This window comes from Takifugu flavidus, chromosome 13 (assembly GCF_003711565.1).
Source record: "Takifugu flavidus isolate HTHZ2018 chromosome 13, ASM371156v2, whole genome shotgun sequence".
Lineage (NCBI taxonomy): Eukaryota > Metazoa > Chordata > Actinopteri > Tetraodontiformes > Tetraodontidae > Takifugu > Takifugu flavidus.
The window spans coordinates 6,860,290-6,883,249 of NC_079532.1; the positions used below are offsets into that span (position 1 = coordinate 6,860,290).

The 22,960-nt window shown below is 49.4% G+C and overlaps 1 protein-coding gene and 1 long non-coding RNA gene across 3 annotated transcripts; one reads left to right on the forward strand and one right to left on the reverse strand.

Annotated features, from left to right (window-relative positions):
• Nucleotides 1–2,870: 2,870 nt before the first annotated feature.
• On the forward strand, nt 2,871–22,781 carry prickle1a (prickle homolog 1a). 2 transcript variants are annotated; one of them, XM_057052968.1, is made up of 8 exons: nt 2,871–3,197; nt 16,157–16,366; nt 18,175–18,288; nt 19,150–19,287; nt 19,962–20,165; nt 20,303–20,489; nt 20,562–21,422; nt 21,511–22,781. In XM_057052968.1, the coding sequence occupies exons 2-8, from the start codon at nt 16,181–16,183 to the stop codon at nt 22,362–22,364; spliced, it is 2,544 nt and encodes an 847-aa protein (XP_056908948.1). In that variant the 5' UTR covers nt 2,871–3,197; nt 16,157–16,180; the 3' UTR covers nt 22,365–22,781. The 2 variants fall into 2 exon arrangements, with proteins under 2 accessions (XP_056908948.1, XP_056908946.1); XM_057052966.1 differs by lacking the exon at nt 2,871–3,197 and adding an exon at nt 11,719–12,545.
• Nucleotides 5,859–7,213, reverse strand: LOC130536786 (uncharacterized). The gene is made up of 2 exons (XR_008953463.1): nt 6,807–7,213; nt 5,859–6,090 (listed from the first exon to the last, which is right to left on the reverse strand). It is a non-coding gene; the product is annotated as an uncharacterized LOC130536786 (long non-coding RNA).
• Nucleotides 22,782–22,960: the final 179 nt, after the last annotated feature.

Consider the following 22,960-nt stretch of genomic DNA (forward strand, 5'->3'; position numbering starts at 1 on the left):
CCCCCCCCCGTGTTTGTTTTTCCCCCAGCCCTCACATTTTCCTGCTGGGAGGGCCTTCAGTCCGGAGAGCGCTGCGTACGCTAGCGACAGTGCTCCCCCAGACTTTCCACCTGCGTGCACACGCACATGCATAACCTCCCTGCTCATCCCTTTCCAGTAGATGTGCTTGCAGGGACGTCTCGGAGTGGACGGGACTGTGAAACTCTTGCAAGTTGGGTTACAACAAACAAAGAGGGATGGCAGCGGAGACGGAGAGCCAAATATGGCAGTGGCTCAGCACGTCCGATCTGTGGAGATTCCATAATTAGAACAATCTCAGCTCTTCTTTCACCGCCGCTCTTGTTCAGGTTTCCCAAAATAACTAACAAAAGCTAAAGGGGAGCGCTTGATTTAGAATAGCAGGGTGTTTAGAGAGCGCCGTATCCTCCGGCGCCCTCCTCTAACCGTCGGTGTCGCCCCAGGTCCGAGCCTGCCCGGCTCTGTGCTTTATCTACAGCTCATGCATTAACCTGTTTGTTTTAGCAAAGAGATTCCATTTGTCAACCTGTCTGACAACAAATGAGGGACTGGATCCTTTGAGATGGTTCTCCAAAATCGGTTACCGATATGTGAGCGCGTCCCAGCAGCCAGGCCCCCCACCGGGGGTCCAGCTGCTCTGCTAACTGGTCCTGGCTTCACTTTGTTAGTTTTGTTTGTTTTGGCCTGTATTTGGACCGTCGGGTTCCTGTCAAATCGCAAACAAACAAGATCTTTCCTTGAATAAATCACCTCCCAAGGTGCTCCTTCTGCATTTGGACTGCTGATATAAAACACAGGCAATAAACACAGGAACTCATTAAAACTAAAGGAAGTCTGGTTGAATTTTCTTAAACTAATCAGTGACTTTCTCCGTAACGAGCGTGCACAGCGGCCTCATATTCGGTCGTTCGGGGCAAAAGCAAACACACAGTCGCACATAAAACTGTAGCTTGACCCTGAAAAGCAGCGTGAGGGAGCAATATCCTCACTCAAGCCGGCAACCGGAGCCATGAGTGCATCACTGTTCGTGGCTCCACGTGTAAATAGAGACTTGTAGCACTTAGACAGCCTAATTACTCTAATATCTGGATAAACATCAAACACGCCTGGTGCTGCCTCACTGTGAGCTACTGAGCGCCATTTTTCCAGATGCAGTGGACAAACGCAGGGTCTAAAACAGAGATGCAGCTGGAATTCACACCAAATTCCTGCAAGCTTGCTGAACCGGGTCATCGAGTCAGCGACCTGACTTCTGCACAGCTGAAGAGGGCTCACAATTGGAACTTTACCAGAATAAATGCAGAGCGGAGGTCTCCTATGGAGCGGAGGTTCTGCAAGACGGAGACAGACGAGTTGGGACAAAAGGAAGTCTGACATCATCGCACCCTGAGACGTTACCGTCTGCGATTAAGGCGGATCAGCCGTTGGGCTCTTGTGTGAGGGCGTTGTAGGTGACGCTTTAGCCACCTACAGAGAAAAACGGGTGTTTCTGAGACTGAGTGACTGAGTGGTGAGACGTGCTGCGAAGTACGTGGAGCATTTTTATGGTCATTTACATAAAGGAGCTTCCCCCTTTTTTTAACTGCCATAAATATCTGGATGACTGAAGAGATAAGAGAAGAAAACAGACAGGATAAGTCATCGGAGAGCGTTTCAGGGTTCAGGTCTAACCAGTCAGACTTTCACATCTTAAAAATGATCCTCCTGCTCCAGATGGTTTACTGGAACTCAGGATACATTGTGTTGTGGCCATTCTGTCTGGAGCAAGAAAAGGGTTAGCTTACGCGTTAGCATGTTGCTAAACACACAAAGAATAGCTCAAAGTAACTGAGCATCTAATAGGAGGTGATGGGACAGAAGGATAAATCATCTATCCACATATGAGCGCCTCTTTTGAAGTGAAGAGCGGGGAGCAGCGAGGTGATCGACCATCCAGGTTAGATCCATCTGGTCCACATGAGGGTGACTGACAGGTCCGAGCCCGCTGAACCTGTTCCGAATTACCCTGCATTCACTTGGTCAGATCTACGTGACAGTTGCCGGGTCGTAACCCGCGTCAGCCATAGATGCAGCGTCTGCTCCGTTGGGGGGGGGGCAACCGTTGGATCAAAGGGCAAGAAATCAAATGAATCTACTTCTCACATTTCCTTTCTTCAAATGCAACAATCACAGAGTTTGCCTGTGAAACGTCCCAACTGATGTCACGGAGAAGCTTTCTCTGGGTCACGGAGCGCCACCGGGAAGAAGAAAAGGACTTTAATGGCAAAGTTGACGTGTGGTGACATTAGTCTTGTAGACAAAACAACCTGCACGACATCAGCATTGTCGCCACACAATGATGCTCCTCTGTCGATCCACAGCCGGTTTCCACATATTTTTTTCTTTAAACCTTTTATCATCTCAGAATAGTTTAGGAATGCCCTCTTTTCAGTGCAAGCATATAGATTTACCTTTCATGTTCTACTGTAGAGAAGAGTACGGTTACATGCTCTGTATGGGAGCATAAAACACTTTGAAATCTCATATTTGTACCCAGGAAAACAAGACCTGGATCACGTTTCCACAAAGGACTAAATCTGGGGGTTTTTTTTCACTCAAATGTGGTCAATGTTCTGAACAGGGGAAAAAAGAAGGGAATTATTAGTTTAAATATTAAGATTAAGATGAACTTTATTCATCCCCGTGGGGAAATTGAATATAGTCATAGGTTGATGTAAAGGCAAGTTCTGTCCAAAGGCAACAGCAGAAGATTAGCGCGCTGAGTGGTTCTCAGGCTCTTAAATAACACAAACACTTCTGAAACTGGTCGCTGCTCCAGCAGGAGTGAAACTGAGCGTTTGACCACTTTGCTCCAGACTCGCCAGGATTGGTGGGGGCTGCGCGTTTAAACCAATAGGCAGGGCGCAATGCTAATGTCATTCCAGTGTGACCGCCCGAGAGCAGCGCCGTAGCGCACCGAGAGATGTGGTGACAGGCGAGAGGAGTCGGAGCGGACTAATGCAGCCACGATCTGGAGTTTAAACCCGTCCTTTTGCGCAGCGCTGCTCGCTCGTCCTGCACAGAGGTGCTCCGGCTCTGGACTTTCCATCTGATGCCAATGAGACCCAGCGTCGCTCACTCTTCTCACTCCTGGAGCACCGATTCTGGATACTCGGTTCACTGTGACTGAACGCTTTGGGGTGAGTCAGAAAAGTCCCGTTTTTTTCGTTTACATTTTAAAATAGAATTTTACGGCCGCTTAAAGTGATGCAGCGACAGGAGCTGTCAGGTTCAACAGCGGAGGCTGATTTTCTTATAAGGTGCCAAATCTCTCTAACGGACACACTCCCCGAAAGGATCTGACGCGCTGCTTTGGTCGATTTGCGCTTTTACGCAGCGCCATCGCCAAATCGACACGTTTCACTTTCCCCGCGCGCACAGCCTCAATTCAGACTGAGAAGATTTCAACAGGAACCTGCGGTGGGCTTAAGCGTGGAGCCCCCGGGGGGCTCCAGATGTATGGACTCAGCTGTCGCCTGTCACTTTAGTGACAACTGGTCGGCGCTCCGTGACCAGCGCTTGTCCGCCCGGGAGCTGTCAGAACTGCTGTTGAGTGAGGAAGAATGTGGTCGCACACGCCTGCCGCATACAGTCTGAAGGAATCACTCTCGCTGTCTTCACTCCACGCCATCGGACGAGGACCACCCATTCTGATGTGGCAATCTAACCCGAGATTTAATCCCGTAACGTTTGATATCGATATTCCGGAGCCAGCCTTGATCCAGGCTGTGTTCTGTTAAACGCCAAATCAAAGAAAATATCACAGACAGCTATGAAGCCTATTTGAACATTTCTGGTCTGCAGTCAGCTCAAGAAATTAAATATATATGCTAACTGGGCCCAAGTATTAAACATGACCTGAAGTTCCTGGATAACAACAATCTTTAATTCAAGTTTCAAACCTACTCAGCCCTGATGAAACGTCATAAGCCCACGGGCCACTGGAGAGACTGTATTATGTTTAGCCGTGTCTGTTTTAGGATAATGTTCCGCTCTCACTGGAGCTCTGTAAACATCACCATAAGCCATGAAGTCTGCAGGGACCGACGGACCCACTTGGACGGACAGGAGCGTAAAAGAACACAGGCTGTGCTGAAATCTGTCAGTACGAGCACAGCTGAGTCACAGACACAGAACCCTGCGTTCAGATATGTATTTGATGTATTTAAAGAACCGGAACTGGATCTTGGAGCTTTCAGATGTGACAGATTTGTCGTTAAGCTCTCTTCTTTTTACTGTCCACAGTTTTACGCGCAGGGGAGGTATTTTAAAACTGTGTGTTTGATGTGTGATTAAAACACTTCCAGTCATCCACTCACTCGTGCGTGGCTGACCAAAAAGGGGGTGGTGGTGTCACCTAGTGGCTGGAGAGAAGGCCGACACCCACAAGTCCCCAAAAACTCGGCTGCAGCGTCTCCAAAAAAATGTATTCTTCCACAAACCGCAGGCCGAGCTGACCCACGCCCAGCATGTAAATTCAGTTTTGTTGTTACTTTTTAATGGAATTTGCTGTCTGGCTCAGCGTGCTGAGGGCTCTATCTCCTGGAGTCTGGGTCTCCGACTTCACAGCTGTGGTTATTTAATGTCCGAGATGATGTAGCACCCGAGGCATGTGTTAAAGGAGATGTGAGCTGATCTGATGCAGGTGAGGCGTCCCTGCATATATTTATAGAACAAATCGAGGCGAATGATCGAGTCTCATTTCAAAAAGCAAATCATTAGTGCCTCTAATGGAATAACAAGGACATAACGGTCCAGGATGTTATCATCATACCTTGGATGGAGCCACGGAACGATGATGTTCTGACCTGTTGTTTATTAAACACAGAACGTGCTGATTTATCGGCGTGCCAAAGTGTGGAGAAACTGGAAGATTTAAGGACGGGCAGCCAAACGGCCTGTTTACTGTGCGAGTGTGTTGCATTTGAGGCTGCAGGGATTGTGTGTTGTGTGGAGCTGGAGACGACGACCGATCACAAAGCTGATGGTTCCAGACATAAACAGGGGGCCGCGCCGTGCCACGTGTGTGACGAGAGCGGCCAAACAGACACAAAGTGGTCATCTGTGAGTCTGTAGGTGTGGAAGAGCTGGTGGCAGACACCCAGCCGTGCATGAATGAGCAGAATGCAGCCCCAGTGCCCGCGTGTGTACGTTCCCCGTGTTGATTTAAAAGGCCAGCAGCAGTGAAATGTACACAGAGGCCAGTTTGTGCGAAGCTAGAATGAATCACCCTCACGGCCGTGCAAAGCCAAACACTCTGGCAGCCTTTTAGCCCCCTGACGTGGTGCAGCTCACCGCAGCGGGGCTAAAAGCGGAGCGGGACAGGGCCGTGTGTTGTGAGGAGCTGTCACAGGAGCCCGGTCCTTTCGCGGCCCCTGGATGGGGAGATGTGGCACGGCGACGGCTCGACACAGACACACTCCAGAGAGCAGAGCGAGCTGGACTGTAAACTGTTTGTGGTAGGTTGGCAGGAGGCCGGATGAGGTATGGCTTGTTTAACCAGTGGTGGTCCCACTTTGGCTGAATGGACGGTGGCCTGGATGGTCTAATTTAGGGCACTGTTACACTGTTACCTGGGCCTGTGTTGGAGATTCCAAAGCTGGGATACACGTGCTGAGCATTATTTTAAAGTGATTAAAAGTGGCTAGTGACTTGGTGCTTCGAGGCACGACCCTTTTCATCAGGAAGAACAGGATGACGTTAAAGAAAAACCGGTCTGGCTCTCACCCTGGAGCTTAACGACCCAGGAGATCGTCAGTAACCGCACTGCATAATTGCGGGACTAACCATCAGACCACCAGGATGATAAAAGTCATGTTTTATTATCTCCATATATGTGCACGCTGCAGCTCTGGGTGACAGCTGCTCGCCGCAGCAACCACGATGCTTTAAAACTGGTTCTTATCAGCATATCTGTCTTTGATCAGGCAGAAGATGGCAGTTGAAATGTCAAATGGCGTCGCGTTCGGCGATCACGTTTTTGGAAAGTGTTCCCCGCTCGCAGCGCAACGCTTTCCCGCAGCCCTGCGACGTCTTCTCAGCAATCACGACATGAAGGAGGAGTAAAAGAAAACACATTAGCCTGAGATAGTCATTAAAGAGCCCAGCTCATTTCCCCCTGGTCACAACAGGGGATTCAGTTAAAGCTTTCCGGACCCACAGCTGGAAATATGCAAACACACACACACACACACACACACACACACACCCTTCCTGGGGCTCTGTTGGCATTGTAGCAGGGGTGGAGTCAGTGAGCGTGGATGATATGGAAAAGGTCGAGGGGATTTATAAATGGACTCTGCAGGGCACGGCATTTTTGAACTGAAAACAAAGCTATTTCCTGAGGTGACAGTGACTGGACGTCTGCCAACACATCCCTCCTCATCTAATCATTAAAACTTTGATCACGAGTTCTCTGTGCCATTAGTCCGCTGTGCACAAATGTGTGCACACAAGACTTTTGGCCACGTTCCCGCGGTGCCCAACGGAGTCCTAATAACTCTTCAGAATCTAAAACACACCAGGAAAGGATGAACATAAACACTAAAGTGCAGAAAAATACAGCTGTAAATCAGCCCCATTCTGACTCTGAGGAGATTTGTTTCAGGAGCTTTTAATTTATGTCAATTACTTAGTGACATCTTCCAGCCAAGAGCAGCGTGAGGCTTCTAAACCATCTGCTTCACTGATAAATGCCCCTAGCTTCATCTAAGAGGCACTTAGCTTTAATCCAGATGTGTGTTTGTTACCGTTCTTGCTTCTCAAACATCCAGCAGATGCTAACCGGAGATCTCAAAGTACCCGAAGATGAAGAGGCGCCATTCAGAGGTTGCGAAACCATCATCTAAGATATGGAAGATGGATATCAAAGTTCTTTTAGTCAACACAAAATAAATAAGAGTTCCAGAAAAGTCAGCCAAAGAGACGCAACACCCGCTCCTAAATGCGATGATGCGTCACTCCGCGCGACGGACTGAATCTGAAACCTCAGGAGGATGGATCCGGGATTAGTCATACATCACAGCGAATGGCAAATGCAGATGGGTCAATATTGACCCAAAAGGCCAACCGAGGACACGTCTCTCAGAGCGGCAGTCCGGGGGCCCACAATGGGCCCACTGAGCTGACTGGAAACAGCCTGTTTGGCCGCAGCAGCCTACTCCTAGTGAGAGGCTGCTTCAAAGAGCCTGCTCTCTGTTTGCTGTGCTCGCACTGTCTTCCTGTCGGAGGCCGGGCTTCCAAAGAAAACACCAGCAGTGACCCACCAGATGTTTGCATCTGTGCCTTTGTTTTAAAACCGGGGATGCGCTTTAGACGAGGTGGGGGTGGGGGGGTGGGGGGCAGTTTACGTGATTATAAACACGAACAGAATCTTGCACACTGAAACATGTCAGATGAGGTCAGCAGTCGCTCCAGGAATAACCCGGCTGAAACAGAGGTATCACGTGTTTCTAAGAATAACCCCGGCCTCCACGGGCTGCTCTCCTTGTGGAGGCGATAAGGAAGTGAGTGGCGTCCCTTTGCCCCCCCACAGCTAACAACAAACAGCCTCCCAGATCCAGAGTCTGCTTTGTTTAACTGCTCCACTCCTGAGGCCTGCAGGGGGCTTCAGACAGCCCAGATCTGACACTAACATTTCTAAACACCCACTTTTGGAGTCGATGGGCACTATATGCACGAAGCCAGGAGCTTCATTTTAAAGCCGAGTGTGAGAAATGTCGTGCAACGAAGCGCCAGGTGGGTATGATTAGTCAGCACCTAAAGCCAGCGACATGCCCTCCCGTGCACGCACACAAGCTTAAAGGAACCCTAGCAAGAGCACAAAGTTCCATCTCGGCAAAAGTGGATGGATGCAGAGATAGTTGGATCATTTGGTGTCTCCAGGAAAGCAGTTGTGCGACAAAGACGGTCTCATTTTTGATCGAGGTTGAAGTCACACGAGGAGGTGAAAGGGTCAACAACACTGAAGCCGCGGGGAAGACCGTTGGGCCTCTCCGCTGCTTTTTTTTTACCCTTTTACTGCCACATTAATGACTTAAATTGTGTCCAATTAAGCAGAGCTGGAAAGAAGCATCCCCGCTCCCTGTCATCAGAGTTCCCTCTGTGCTGTGCCACTGGAGCATATGTTTAATTAGAACGCTCCAGAAAAGACTGTAACGGAGCGATTCTCCAGGAATGTTAATGATTAGTGGGATCCTGCCTGAGCGCCACTTAACTGTTGCACCGTGTTGTCGGATTTGCCTTTTGAAGCTGCGCGACTCAGAAAAACGCTTCCACGTGTGAGGATCGCCAACTTTCTCTCTCTCTTTTTTTTGGACTCCCTCCCTCCTGACCCTCTCGCCGCACTCGCCCCGATCATTACCTGCTTGGTCTCCTTCATGCCCCCCTTCCCGTGCTGAAAACATACAGGAAATAGTTTTCACGTCGTGTGGAAGATATACGGCGAACATTGAGGAAAGGTTCAGCCCAGATGTGTGAAGTGTGACTTTTAGGTGGCGTGTCAGCGTTTCTGAACGTGTCGGGTCAGGAGGTAAAAGGGAGGCCGACGTCTCGGGGGTCACGAGTGTTGAACCCGGCGGCTCCGAGAAGGACCTGTCGCTTGAGTTCATTTCATGAGCTTTTGCCCGTGTTTGTCCGTGGAGACCACACATATGATGGGCTCTCTGAGCCGGCTTTTGTCAGTGTAAGTGAGTTTAGTGTAGGAACAGCCCATTCATCCTCATCCGCTGTGTGTGCAGACAGCCGCAGGCTTTTGTCGAGTTATAGTGTCCTCAAATAAAGAGGCTTCCTCCCTTTAACAGCCCCAGGAGCTCTGGCCTTCCACTTCCCATTGTTCCCGATGAGGTCCAGCTTTTACAGCTAGGTGAGAGGGTGTCAAATCCAGGGTGAAATATGAGCGCTCCCAGTCGTACACCCCTGCAGCGTTTGCTGCAGCAGTTAGACAGTTGTGTACCGTTGAGGGAAGGTAACCGACACGCACGCCGGCGGCCAGGCTCAGTACTGCAGCTAGCTCCGTTTCTTTTTCCAGGATGAAATTGGATATCCACGTTTGACTGCATCCTACATGTTACAAAGGGGATGGGGGTACATGAGACGGTCCAGGGATTAGCTGCAGCCTCATAGAATACTTCCATGAAATCGTCCAAAACAGTTAACCAGTATTGTGTTGCTGGATTTAGCTTAACATGCTGTAATTTAATAAATAGAGACTCGGTTCCGGACTGAAGTGTTGTGACATTTGTTACCCGAGTTTTGGAAAATCCGAAAATTAGATTTTCGAGCCGGAGTTGAAAAGTGCAGCTGTGTCATATTTCGCTTTTCTGTTTTCTAACAGCCGTTTTATTTGTTTTACTTAAAGATTTTCTATTCGGCGCCCTGAGAAACACCCTCGCAAGGTCAAGCGTAGCCTCAGAAGATCCCCCCCGTGTTATTTTCCTATTTTGCCTTCAAAAGTCTCTCGTCAGAACCAAAGATTTAAAACGTTGCCCTCGGCTGCCTCGAATGTGTCAGAGTAAAACAGTAAAAAGGGGTTATGTGGGGGTTATAGGGCTAACAAGCCCACAGTCTGACCTGAGTTTGTCAGCACCAATCTTGCTAAGTCAATATCAATGCGCTGACTGCTCCACCAGTTGACCTTTTCCTCCCTCTTTCAAGGCGTAAAAGAGGACTGTTGTTACAGTAGAGTGATAGGATTTTATTGGCCTTTATATCCGAGGCTTTTGTTGGGCCTGTGTCCTGCTAATACCCGTTGGCGGGTCATTGAAACCTTGAGAATGCCTGGTGTTTATTAGGTAACTCACACACCGCTGAGAGACGGGCTCAACAATGGCCGTCAATGATGGCGTGTTAGGGACTGACCTTCCCATCTTCCCCTTTGCTTCCACGGTTCCTTCTGCTTTGGGGTCTCTAATTTGTCCCATTTTATCACGCCGGTGTGCGCGCTCAGTTTCTCATGGGGGACTGTGCTGAGGGAGCCACCGGGCTGCAGCGAGATGCTTCGTTTTATGGGTCGCCTTCATCTGGGACGTGTTCGGACCGGAGAAGAATGCGGTTTTTATCGTCGGGCGTTGGTTCTGATGAGGCTCATCCCCTGGCCTGTCGTTGTCAGGGCATGCTGATCGCCGATTACCCTGCCAATGCTTTTACAGCGGCGAGAAGGTGCAGACCAGGTGTGAGGTGCTGTTCAGGGTCGTTGTGGCTCTGACAGGGGAATGGGCCGTAAAGCCCCGGGGCCGTAGATTTATGGATCATCTGGTGCTCTCCGAGGTGAAAGGTCAGGGATACACAACATGTCCACCTTAATATTATGCGACTGTGGAGGCGAACCTTGAACTGCGCGTCCTGTTACTTCTAACTATAGAGTGGTGCTGACTCAGGAGGAGCGTCCGGATGCTGTTAATCTGACACAAACAGGAGCCTGTCAAAGACCACTGAAAATAAATCTGCAAAGAAAATGAGAAGAAACACTGATAGCTTGATTGGTGCCCCCCCTCCACACACACACACACACACACACAAAATGCAGGATACGGTGTTGCCCATCCCCTCTAAGAATTGCTAATGAGGCTGGGTGTCGAGTCTTTAGGAGCAGCACAAAGAGCTAAAGTTTGCTCTGGAATGGTGCCTCTCCTCCCCGCTTGGCCTTGGCGGCTGCAATGGCTTTGTCCCCACAACCTGAAAAGAAGTGGGCTCCATCAGTAACAACTAGAATGAAGTTATGATCCTGTCTGAGGTGAACTGGGATGAAACATGTGACGGCGGTCTGCTGCACAGATGTCTGGAATATGACACAACAGCTATCATGACTTCATCATCTCTGGAGCTTTGCTGGTGTTTCAGCCTCTGTAAATCTCTCCTCTTTTGAGATCAATCCTATTTTATTGGAATTGTTACCCTTTATTCAACATAGAGGGAAAAAAGGCTTCCATTTTTAAAGGTCCACTTGTTTTGTGGCCACAGAATCAGCCATGATTTGTGACCACAGTAATCATAAAAACACAGAAAAAGTGATTTGGTTCCTACTAAATTATTCTTCCCATAACTTTTTGATGTATGGACCTTGGCAGCTCTTACATATTGCACCTTTTAAATCAAATATTAGCCATCGTTCACTGCCCACGATGTGATATTTCTGCGCACGGTGGTGTGAATGTGTGGGCAAGATGATACTGTCAGTCACGCACAGCTAAACTATGCACAGAACTATTGGAACCATCCTTTGAGCTGCTGGTTCCCTGGACAGCTGGCAGGATCCGGCCTTTATTAATGTACACAGCCATCAAACTCCTCTTATATCAGCCCAGAATATATAAAGAACCTGCATAAATCAAAACTTAGACGTTAAATGTTCATGAGGAAGCGGGCTACTGCTGTAAAATGCTCCGCTGCTTTAGGTTCAGCCTTATAGCTGCGTTTTGGAGGTTTTACGCGCCATTTTGTCCACTATAAATGGTCTTTTTTGAGGAGAAAGTAACACTTTGACTTGGACAAACAATCACAAAAGAATGCAAAAGGTGCGACTGTCCAGAGTTTGACCCGGGACGGTCCGGCACTTTTGTTTTCTGAGGCAACAGGAAAAGAATCGCAGTGTGGCATTCCGACAGAGGTGAAGGAGAGGCAGAGGTTAACTGTGTCCTCCTGGAATGTTTCACTGTAAAGAAATGTAGTTTTATGGAGGGAGCCACAGGAACCTTTGCGCAGCATCACTGTTTCAGTCAAGGCCCGAAGCTGCTTCACAAGCCAGAAAATGCTCAGTCGCCTTGAGGAAAATCCAGGAAAAGTGACTTTGGAATGAATTTGAAAGATTTGAAAGTTTGTGGAAGGATTTTCACAGTAGGAAGGACAAGTGGAAGTTGAATCCTGTGCAAGCTGTCGTGGGCGGCCGGCGTGGAATTAACCGTGCTCTGCTATTAAAGAGGGCATTTGAGTGGGAGACGGAGCTGTTTAAGTGAGTTTCAATAGAAAAGATATTCCATATTCAATGCATAAAAGTTTCAAGAACAGAAGTTTGTGTTAAACAGAAGAGTCTAAAGTGCTGAGTGAGCGCTGGTTTACCTTAAGAGCTGGAGGTCTCCGCTGGAAAGGTATGCTGGTTATAATGGGAGGGGTCTGCAGAGGAGGCATGTCTCACTCTCTAATCCCCGTCCTGAGTGGCTGTTCTCAGGTTAGGAGGGCCGGACTGGGGCTGTGAGGGAGGAGGAGGAGTGATGGTGGGTAGGAGAGACTGGGGTGGGATGACCATCTGGTGGAGCTCCTCCACACGTTCACACTCCCCTCTCAGAGAGTCTCTCCCACTCACTCCGTCACACTTCTACATGCCTGTGTCTCTGGCACTGATATGGGCTCCTACTCCGCTGGCTGATTCCTTCTGTCCTGGAATCACAGCTCTGAGGATCCTGCACGGGCATGGAGAGCAGCGGCTCAGGAAGTCGTTAGTGCCGATAAGTTCATTTTCCTGGCTCGCCTGAGGAGAGTTAGCCAACGTCGAGGTGAGTCTGAGAGGCGGATGTCTGAAGATGTAATCTGTGGTGAATGTAACCCGCTTTTGTCTGTAATGAGGCAGAAAAGTCTTGAGCAAGTGGAGACATTAATGCATGACGACAAACCCAGCTGCTTTAAATCTGATGCGCTGCAAAGACAAATACGTCAACTTAAACGGAGACTGTCACCTCCCTTCAAGATCTGATTGATTTAGCCTCCTGAATATTGCCAGATGTAAATGTTGGATAAGTGCTGTGTGACAGCAGCGTGTGTGCAAGTCTTGCCACTGCGTGCAGGTGGTCTCTGTGGAGGAGCTCTCGAGGGAGATGTTTCTCCCATCCATTTGGTCTTGGTAAAACACTTGGCTGGCCAGGAAAGGGATGTCTTTATAGACCGACAAATACAGCCTTTGGGACTGCCCGCTTTTTCCTATTTGGAGTTGATTGGAATCATTATTTTCTGCTGGCAGACAGACAATAAATGGACAGGAGTCACAGCCTGGCCTTCAGTTAGAAGAAGTGGAACCTGCTGCAACGTATCCAAAACGCTGTGTATTCATCATCTACAGTGAGTCAGATGGGACTGTGGACACAGAATCTTATTTTTCTCTCCAAGTCAGGTTTGTCCTACACGGCCGTCCCCGCATCTGCCAAGCTAAACATGTTGGGTCCGTCCAGACCGCCAGAGAGGACTGTGCTGGACTGTGCGCCTGTCCATCACTCACTTCCAGGGAAATATAGACAGTAATTCAGACCAGAAGTGGCTTGTTTATCCTGGTTGTTAATCCAAAGCTCCAGTGTCCAGAGAGCGGGGGGGCTCTGGCCACAGTGCTGTAAAACACTCTTTAAATGCCACGAATATTTAATGGTCAGTCCTGTTATGAGGTCCTGCGAGAGGTTAGCGTTGCAAGCGATAAATCACGTTGCACTTAAGGGTTAATAGAGATCTGTGTTCAATCTGTTCCCAGAAGTCTCGACCTTGCAGCCGGGACCGTTGTTGGATTTTCACGGAACACGATCGACTGTAAAAACACGAAAACAGAGCCTCATTCATTCCCGATTTGCGACATTTTCATACGTATCATTCCCCCCCATTTTAGCATGAGTCTGATAACTGCCGACCCCCTCCCACCCCCACCCCCCCGTGTCACCCTCTGGCCTTCTGTGGGCAGATCAGTCAAATATGCAGGGCTGTAGCTCCCAAAGCCATGTTAACAAGCACCTTTACAAAAGAGTGTGGGGCTGTTAAACAGTGGGGACTGCAGGGGTCTGGCTAGTGTGGGAGAAGGGCAGGTCAGGGGGGCTGCAGCAGTCCTGCAACCATGGGCCTCTTGTTGGGAGGATTGCTTTAAAAGCCAGAGGAGTTTTAATGCGGTTCAGTTTGTCGGCTCGCTGCTGCTGTCACTCAAAGGGTTAAGGAAGTATTCAACCCAGAGGAAATGAACCGATGGACATCTAAGGGGGAAAATGCGGTTTTCTTCATTTATTTCTTTGTGGTTCTGGTCGAGGGTCAATTCTGACCTTCCTGTGAATCAGGGTTGACTGTGATAAATCCTCCAGAGGATCGGACAACACCGGAACGCAAATAACACTCAAACAAACGCAACGCACCACTGAGCCTGCAGCCTGATAAAAATGGGTCTCTCAACTGCTGCCTATAGTTAGCTATCTCCCCCAGGAACCCAAGCAGCTCTCAAACAAGGCCACACTTTTACAGGTTATTTTGGCTCCATTTGCATGTCAATAGATGTGACTAGAACAAGAGAGGGTCCTGCCACCCCCCCCCCAAATCTCTGTTTGAGGACTTTAACTGTCATGTATGAGGAGATAAGGCAGCACATCTTGAGCAGAGGGACACAAAGGCAGATAAACAGGCCCTTAAAAGAACAAGCCTTCAGTGGATCCCTTCTGAGGTGCTATTGTTCAACAGGTGTCATACGCCCGTCCTTGATATAAATCTTCATTTTAAATCCAAATTTTCACAGCAGAATAGGCTGAAAAGGAAGCCCAGTTGGTGGGGCCAGAAGCAGCCTGGCCTGCTTTGTGGAGCACAACCATCTTCAGGAGGATCTGCTCCGGGAATATGTTTGCTAACGTCACCTGTTTGCAGGTATATCGGCGCGCGTGCCGACTGGTGTAAACCTCGTCTTTCGGCACAAATGTGTGCATTCCCTCTTCCGTGGATGTGTTTGTTCTGCGCACACCCAGATACAAGCAACCACCATCAGAGGAGCACATTTTTCAGGCCCCTTTACTGTCGCACCGGTGTTCAAAGGCTGTACTGGAGCGTGTCTGGTTTTCTCAGCTGTCCCCCTGTGGCCCTCGGTGCCCTTGCCAGCCGTAGGGGGCGGTGGGTGGGGGGGCAGGGGCTTGAAAGCCAGGCCGGCGGACGCTGGCTGGGCTCCCATTTGATCTCCCCCTTGGCTTGTGAGAGATGACCACAACTGCACCCTCGTTCGTCACGTCGGTCTGGTTCTAATGAGGCCAGTAGGGGGATTAAAGTGTTAGCTGACCGTTGTTATCAAATTAGATGTGGATCCTGATTTTTTTTGTCTGTGGCTCATCCAGACCTGCATGACCAGTCATCCAGAATCCACAATCCGAGCTCTTTGAGGCCTCTGAACTGCGGTTTGTCCCCTGCAGCCGAGGACATGTGTAATCTCAACCTCTTCATGAGGACTGAGCAACCACATCTGAGCGACGCTCTCGTAAAAATGCAGCCGTATTCACAGCCCGCCACACACGCCAAAGTTTAAACTGAGCATCCGTCATCGCCACCGCCCTCACCTGTTCCTCCATTCCGCCCGACTCGGAGATGAAAGAATGATCGGACACTTGCTGCGGCAGGTTGGAAAACAAACAGTCCGGAGAAAAAGCGAAGATGAAGGCAGCGAGCAGGCTCGAGGACATTCCCCATATGGTGGCCCTGTCTCAGAGGCCAGGTCAGCGTTTATACAGACCCCAGGCTCGACTGATTGGGCTAACATCAGAGCCCATGTGGTGGCCCCCGGGAGCAAGCACGACGTAGCACTTTTACGGGCTGAATGATGACTTTAGCTGCAGAGATAAGGTGGAATCTTCAGATCCAACTGGCAGTATCTGGTGGTGCTCTTGATCGCTAACTGGATTAGGGTCAAGGAAAGGAATGTGAGGGCTGACGCATTGCCCAAGAATGGACAAGCAACTCTAACTACGGTGTATTTACTGCCTCTATATTGGGATTGTGTGTCACCTCAGGAAGTTTTGGGAATTTTCTAATGGTCTTTCCTTCAGAAGCCACAGCATGAGGGCACATGAAACCACCAGAGCAGCAGTGAAACGGCATGCTCCTCCTCAGGAGGACCTTTATGGTGCAGAAAAGCTTGCTCAGATGTCATAATGAGCTTCTGAGGGGGGACCGCGGGCCTCATGAAAGACACAGGATTGTGTGATTCAGCCGGCGGTTTGCAGACAGCGCATTGGCCCTGACACGCCACGGCTGCATTTGATGGAGTGAGGAGAGGATGATGTGGGATTGGTTGCTGTAATGGCTCGTTAACTAACGTTTCATTTTCTTGTCCACTTCAATCTTTCCTCCACTTCCTCCACCCCCCCCAACGTTACTGCTTTTGTCTTTCTAGTTAAAAAAAAAAAAAGGGAATCGGATGAGCCTGGCGAGTGCAGCGGTGTCGGCCGGCTTCCAGGGTGGAGTGCGCCAGCGGGACTTGATGATGGAGCAGAAAGTCGGGAAGCTGACCTCCGGCTTCCAGCGCAGCTCCACCTCCGACGATGACTCAGGCTGTGTGCTGGAGGAGTACGCCTGGGTACCACCTGGACTGAGGCCCGAGCAGGTGAGCAGACAAAGGCTCAGAATGATAATGGAGGGTGTTTATTGCTATAATTAAAGGTTTTCATGACAGTGTTGTGAGCATAGCTGAAACACTGCTGCATAGTTTAGATCTAAAAAGGGATTTTACAGCATGACGTTGGCTCTCGCTAACTGTGGGACACTTTTTATTGCTTCCCCAGCCGCACCGAATCATCTCCCTATCCCCCTGACAGGGATTAAAAACAGCACCGGCCTGATTTAAACGCCAATCTAACCCATTTGTAGCGGCCCACATATGTCAGTACCAAATAACATCTAAAGTCTGTAGATATGGGTATGTTCCACAACCTATTCCATAATCCTCTTTATCCTGTCACCGCCGGTATGTAATGAACAACATATACTAAAATTATGTGTTCTTTACATCATTCATTGTCTTCAGGGTTCCAGTGTTTGTATTTAAATCTGATCAATTTATTTTTATTGACCAGGATCAACTTACATCCTGTATCATACCGAACAAGCATTTACTTCTACCACTTTGGTACTTTTGATCAGTAAAATAGGTCTTTTTAGTCTCCAACATGCAGCCACTTACAGACAGGATGTGTGTACCATTATTTACTAAATGCTTTACGGCAAAGTCTGCTTGTGATTATCACAAATCTGTTAAAAGGAGGACTTGGTGGGTCCTGCCTGCTGCAGCTGGGAGCATTAAAAATCAAGGGGCCTTCTTTTAAGAGACCTTCTCCTCGGCAGACGCAGGCAGGGCTGTTAGTTGTGTCTGCAGGGCAGACACAGCGATGTGGCACTTTTCCCAAATCTGCAAGCTTGTTTCTCCCGTCCTCTCCGTCTCTCTTGATCCCATTTCCCCTGTTAACATAACACACATGGAAGCAATGAGGGCGAGAAGAGACGGGCTCGCGGCTAAAGGCAAACCTTGAATTCCAAATGCAGAGCCTTTTGTTTTGGAAACGCACGGGTCAACTGCCATGTCTTTACTGCAGACGCTGCCCTGAATGGGCCGGGTATTATGGGTCATCATTACAGTAAAGATCCAAATAAGGCCTAGGTGATTCCCCGGGCCCCCAGGGAGCTGGATGAGGGGTAATAGCAGCATGAAAATGTGCATAATTTATGGTGGGGGCAAACATTGAGTTGATTGTCAGGGTAAATTGTTTGTAACCCCCCTTTAGACAGCCAAAGCTGCAGGAAGCCTCCTCCAGCACACAACATAAGCTCATCCCACCTCTTTATCTGACCGGCTGTAATGGCCCCTTCCTCATAAAATTTAGTTTTCATTGATTGGCCCCCAGGGTCAAAGTGCCACAGCGACAGGCAGCTTTGTCCTGTCCCTATAGAGACAAACATATCAGTGGAAACATACCATCATGGCGCTGATTTGACCTGCTGACCTGTTGTGACACGTTCAGGCAGACGTTATTATATTCCGCCAGTTCCGTCATCAAACATCCATGATTACACGGTGCCGGTTTGCCTTTTGAAATACGGATGATTTGTAGCTTTGGGATAAGTCATGTAAATATTTTGAGATCACAAAGACATTTTACAGCTGTCCCAGATTGTCTCATTGCAAATGGACCAAGCCGACTCCGGGTTCCCCGGAGACGAGTCCGGTCCCATATATCTTTTCTGTCTGGATCTGAACAAAAATAAAGCGCCGTGCTCCGACTTTGAAACGGTGTCCAAAAGCACACACGTGCGTGGAAGTATTAGGGTTTATGAGCCTTTGGGCTCAGCGTCATTATTATTGTTGTCTTTTTGCTCCATCAGCATTTTCCTGGCTCATCCTCTTCCTCTATTTGTCAGGTCCAGCTGTATTTCTCCTGCCTGCCTGAAGAAAAGATTCCCTATGTGAACAGTCCGGGAGAGAAGTTCAGAATCAAGCAGCTCCTCTATCAACTTCCTCCCCACGATAATGAGGTGAGAACGTTCTTGGATTTAACACTAGCTGTAAAAACAAAAGAACCCTTTTTTATGGGCATGGTTGCGCTTCCTCCATAACGTGTGTGTTGCCGTCGCAGCGGAGGATTGCTCATGTTGCAGACATGCAGCGTGGGCACAATGCAACTTTTGACTCGATGATTTTATGGTGTTTGCCGGGAGCCCCCGCCAGCAGGATTCTTGTCATAGCGGCGCTCTTTACGAGGGCCGCCCAGCGGGGAAGAGGGCCGCGAGTTAAAGCAAGGCTTTATTCCATGCCACCACCGCGCTGGTACCGCAGTCAGACCCGGCTGTCTCGCCCCTTTTGTGGCCCGTCCTGTTCGTTTCGCTCTGAACACAGAACCCATTTGTACACTCATCTGCTTTCCCTCTAGTGAAGGTTCAAAGAAGACCGAAAATGATGGCCTCAATTAGGATCTGGAGATGTAGGAGGAGGGTGAGGGGGTTCTGGGTCAAACGGTGCCTTTGTTTGGACGGACCTGCTGTGGACTCTGCCATCTTACTGTAGTTTATAAAGGCACTTTTCCACTACACAGTGTCAGATCTACACGGCCGGGTTGGTGTTCCAGTACAGCACCATGGTTCCTCTTTGATGTGGGCTTCCAGTCCTTTCTGTGTGTCCCACTTTGTTCCTTGATTCTCCCTGAGACCGTCGCTGTTGTGGGATTTTAAAAATGGTGGGTCGGTGGAAAAGCCTCCATTCCATGCCATGCCTAGTCCCACTGAGTAGGTGCTCGTGGAGAAGCAGCATGAGTTTCTACTGGTGGTCAGTAGATCTGCAATCAGAACTAGATCCACCTCAAGGACACCGGTCTTAGTCCCAACCTTTTCTGTTTTTAGGTACGCTACTGCCAATCCCTCAGTGAGGAGGAGAAGAAGGAGCTGCTTATGTTCAGTGGCCAGAGGAAGAAGGAAGCACTGGGGAGAGGAACGCTGAAGCTGCTGCCTCGCAACCTTCTGAGCAGCATCTGTGAGCACGTACGTTCCTCATTGATGCTGCTTATTTGGACTAAACACAGTCAGGTTGCTTATGTGTGTGTTGACACTTGAAATTCAAATGCAAGTATCAACAAAAGAACCCCCCCCCCCCCCCCCACACACACACACACACACACACACACCTTTTCTGCCTTCTGGCTAACCTCAGGCGGATTTTACTTAAGAATTCACATGTAAACACGTAACAAACCCGGTTTTCCTGGTGCAGTGGTTAGCCAAACAGAAAGAACTTCCAGAATTCTATTCCCAGTATGGAATATTGCACTAGTGTCACAATGGCACCAGTGGACAGACACACTGCTCACTCACACACTGGCAGGGGCAGTTGAGCCTCGTGTGCCCATCTTTAGACCGCGACTTTGGGCAGAAATAGCCTTCCCCCTCTGTTGTTTGGAGCGGCTCATAAAAGTTTCTTCACTTGGCAATCATCACCGAGCCGCCAGTGTGTCCATAATTAGGAGGACCCAGCCTGTACTGGCACGCACACAACAATCATTAGCAAAGCAAACACTGGAAAGCTGCGTGTGACTCTCGTTTCTTTCAGCTGAGCTTTGAGTAACACCGGGAGGATGTTTGAACTGGTGCTCAGGCGAGTTCCAGCTGTAAGCACCTTCGCGCAGGATGCTGTAATCAAGCCTTTCTGCATATTCCAGTGTGGCGAAAACATCAGCGGTGGAGAAATGGCAGTGTTCGCTTCGAGGGCGGGCCCTGGGCTGTGCTGGCACCCCGCCTGTTTCGCCTGCTCCACGTGCAGCGAACTGCTGGTGGATCTGATCTACTTCTACCAGGAAGGGAAGGTCCACTGTGGAAGGCACCACGCTGAGCTCCTCAAACCGCGCTGCTCCGCCTGCGATGAGGTAAAACCACAAGAGCTCCAGCAGACTGTGACCTTTCCATTGGTTCTTAATGACATCATGCGTTCCTCCTGTCTTGAATAAACGTTATTGACATCAACCGTAAAGACACAACGGACTGTGCGCATCTGTGTCCACAGATCATCTTTGCTGATGAGTGCACGGAGGCGGAGGGGCGCCACTGGCACATGAAGCACTTCTCCTGTTTCGAATGTGAGACGATTCTCGGGGGGCAGCGTTATATCATGAAGGACGGGAGGCCATATTGTTGTGGCTGCTTCGAGTCGCTGTATGCCGAGTACTGCGAGGCCTGCGGGGAGCCTATCGGTAAGGCCTAACAAGTCAGATTAAAACAACACCTGCAACGATCGTCTCGACTCAACGGTTCCTCTGTTCCAGGTGTGGATCACGCTCAGATGACCTATGATGGCCTCCACTGGCACGCCACTGAGATCTGTTTCAGCTGTGCCCAGTGCAAGAGCTCTTTACTGGGCTGCCCCTTCCTGCCACACCAGGGCCGCATTTACTGCTCCAAGGCCTGCAGCCTCGGCGAAGACGTGCACGCCTCCGACTCCTCTGACTCCGCGTTTCAGTCGGCACGCTCGCGCGAATCCCGACGCAGTGTGCGCATGGGAAAGAGCAGCCGCTCGGCCGACCAGTGCCGTCAGTCACTGCTCTTCTCGCCCTCCGTCAACTACAAGTTTCCTGGATTCAGCGGCAACGCCGAGGACACGCTGACCGACAAGCTCACGCGCACGAATTTATCTGACGAGCAGTTTTGGCGGGGGCGCGGAGAGGAAGCCGAGGCACCCGAGGACCAGGAAGAGGAGTGGGCCGAACATGAAGACTACATGACGCAGCTGCTCTTGAAGTTTGGGGAACACGGGGTTTTCCAGCAGGCCAACGACTCCAGACCGACCGACTTTTGGATTTCTGAAAAAGACGTCAAGACAAAGCAGGAGTCCTCCAAAGCTAGCAGCAGCGGTGGAGGGAGCTTAGCTAGTAAGAAGTACCAGGCTGACATGTACTGGGCTCAGTCACAGGATGGATTAGGGGACTCAGCCTATGGAAGCCACCCAGGCCCAGCCAGCAGCAGAAAGATCCAGGAGTTGGAGCTGGATCACGGAGCTGGGGTTGTCTTCCGGGGAGAGGAGCAGCAGTGGTACAACGACTCTCTGGAGTGTATCACAGATGAGTTAAAAAGGACAGATCAGAATGTCCGAGACTCCATGGACTCGCTGGCACTCTCCAATATCACCGGTGAGTGGGGTGGTCACAAGATGGTATTTCAAATATTGAATGGCTAATGTTTGGTGGGTGGCATCATTTTTCTCTTTCTCTCGTGCAGGGGCCTCCGTGGAGGGTGATGGGAAAGACAGACCTTTGATATATTCCCTGCAAGGATTTAATGACCTGAAGACGGAAGACTGTGAGAAAACCAGTAACATGGGAACCCTCAACTCCTCTATGTTACACCGAAGTGCAACTTCCCTCGTGTCGGAGCAGGAAGAGGAGGTGGAAGCAGCTGTTCCAAAACAAGAGGGGGCGCCCCTGCCAGAGGGCCGACCCAAGTCTAACGTCCCGGCCCTCAGGAGGACACGTTCACAGTCCAGACAGCAACAGGTCAAATTCTCTGACGACGTGGTGGACAATGGTCAATACTGTGATTTCCCAGTGCGCCAGCCACCGATGAGCGAACGGACACGCCGAAGAGTGTACCACTTTGAGGAAAAGGACCAGGATGTTTACTCCACTCGTCACCAACACCGCCACCACAGGAGACATCGCAGCCGCAAATCCCGCTCAGATAACGCCCTCAACCTTTTGACCAAGGAGAGGGCCCAGATGGGCTACAGAGCAGACCCTAAAGGCAACGCCTCGGCTTCAAGCGGGCACCAGAACTTCCGTGGTCATCCCACCTCTGCAGCCACATCAGACTACAGAATACACGGCCCCGGCATGGGGGCATTCTTGGGGCTGTACGGAGAAGATGACTGGTGTTCCACATGTTCTTCGTCCTCCTCAGATTCTGAGGAAGAGGGCTTTTTCTTGGGTCAGCCCATCCCTCAGCCCAGACCTCAGAGATATTACTACACGGATGATTTGCCCGGCTCTGTGGCCGGCATCTCCACTACCTATGGCCAAAGGACTAAGTCCAAAAAGAAGAAGGGCCACAAGGGGAAAAACTGTATCATTTCCTAGACGTTCTGAACCAATCACCACCTCCTTTCATGTCTACTGTTTTATTATCACTCTTAACACTCGATATTCTAAGATGTTTCTTGAAGATATATCTTTATTTTCCAGTTTCATCGGCGTACACACGGCATTGAAAACATGCCAGTAGAGTAACAATTTAATCGTATTACATATTTATAAATCGCCACCCAACTGAGTTCATGTGAGAGGGAAGATTTTAGCTGTATATATTGTAAAATCAACAAAATGGCTATTTTTTATACCCTTAAACTCATGACATGCTTTGTACCAAAACTGCACTCGTGAGTGGGGTATTTATGGGTCACTGTATTGTAAGCAAATCATTGTAATCTGTATAAATGTACAAAGTTAGAATATAAGGATAAGATAGACAAGTGTAATAAAATTATCTATATATCATTAATTGTGTTGTTATTAACTAAAAGACAAGCTCAATTTCAAATTAGAAACACACTTGGCATTTCAGTAATAAATAAATATTTATATAAGGACTCATGAACACTCACAGTGGTTAGCACGCTGCGCTCGCTATGATGTCACATCAAACACAAGGATGGTCGACATAACAGTCAAAAACT

What these genes read in the sequence shown, in the direction of transcription:
- prickle1a (XM_057052968.1), top strand. Translation starts at nt 16,181, where the DNA reads ATGAGCCTGGCGAGTGCAGCGGTGTCGGCCGGCTTCCAGGGTGGAGTG. An exon ending in CTGGACTGAGGCCCGAGCAG is followed by an intron (nt 16,367 to 18,174) that starts GTGAGCAGACAA and finishes TCTATTTGTCAG; the next exon opens with GTCCAGCTGTATTTCTCCTG. An exon ending in GCTGCTCCGCCTGCGATGAG is followed by an intron (nt 20,166 to 20,302) that starts GTAAAACCACAA and finishes CTGTGTCCACAG; the next exon opens with ATCATCTTTGCTGATGAGTG.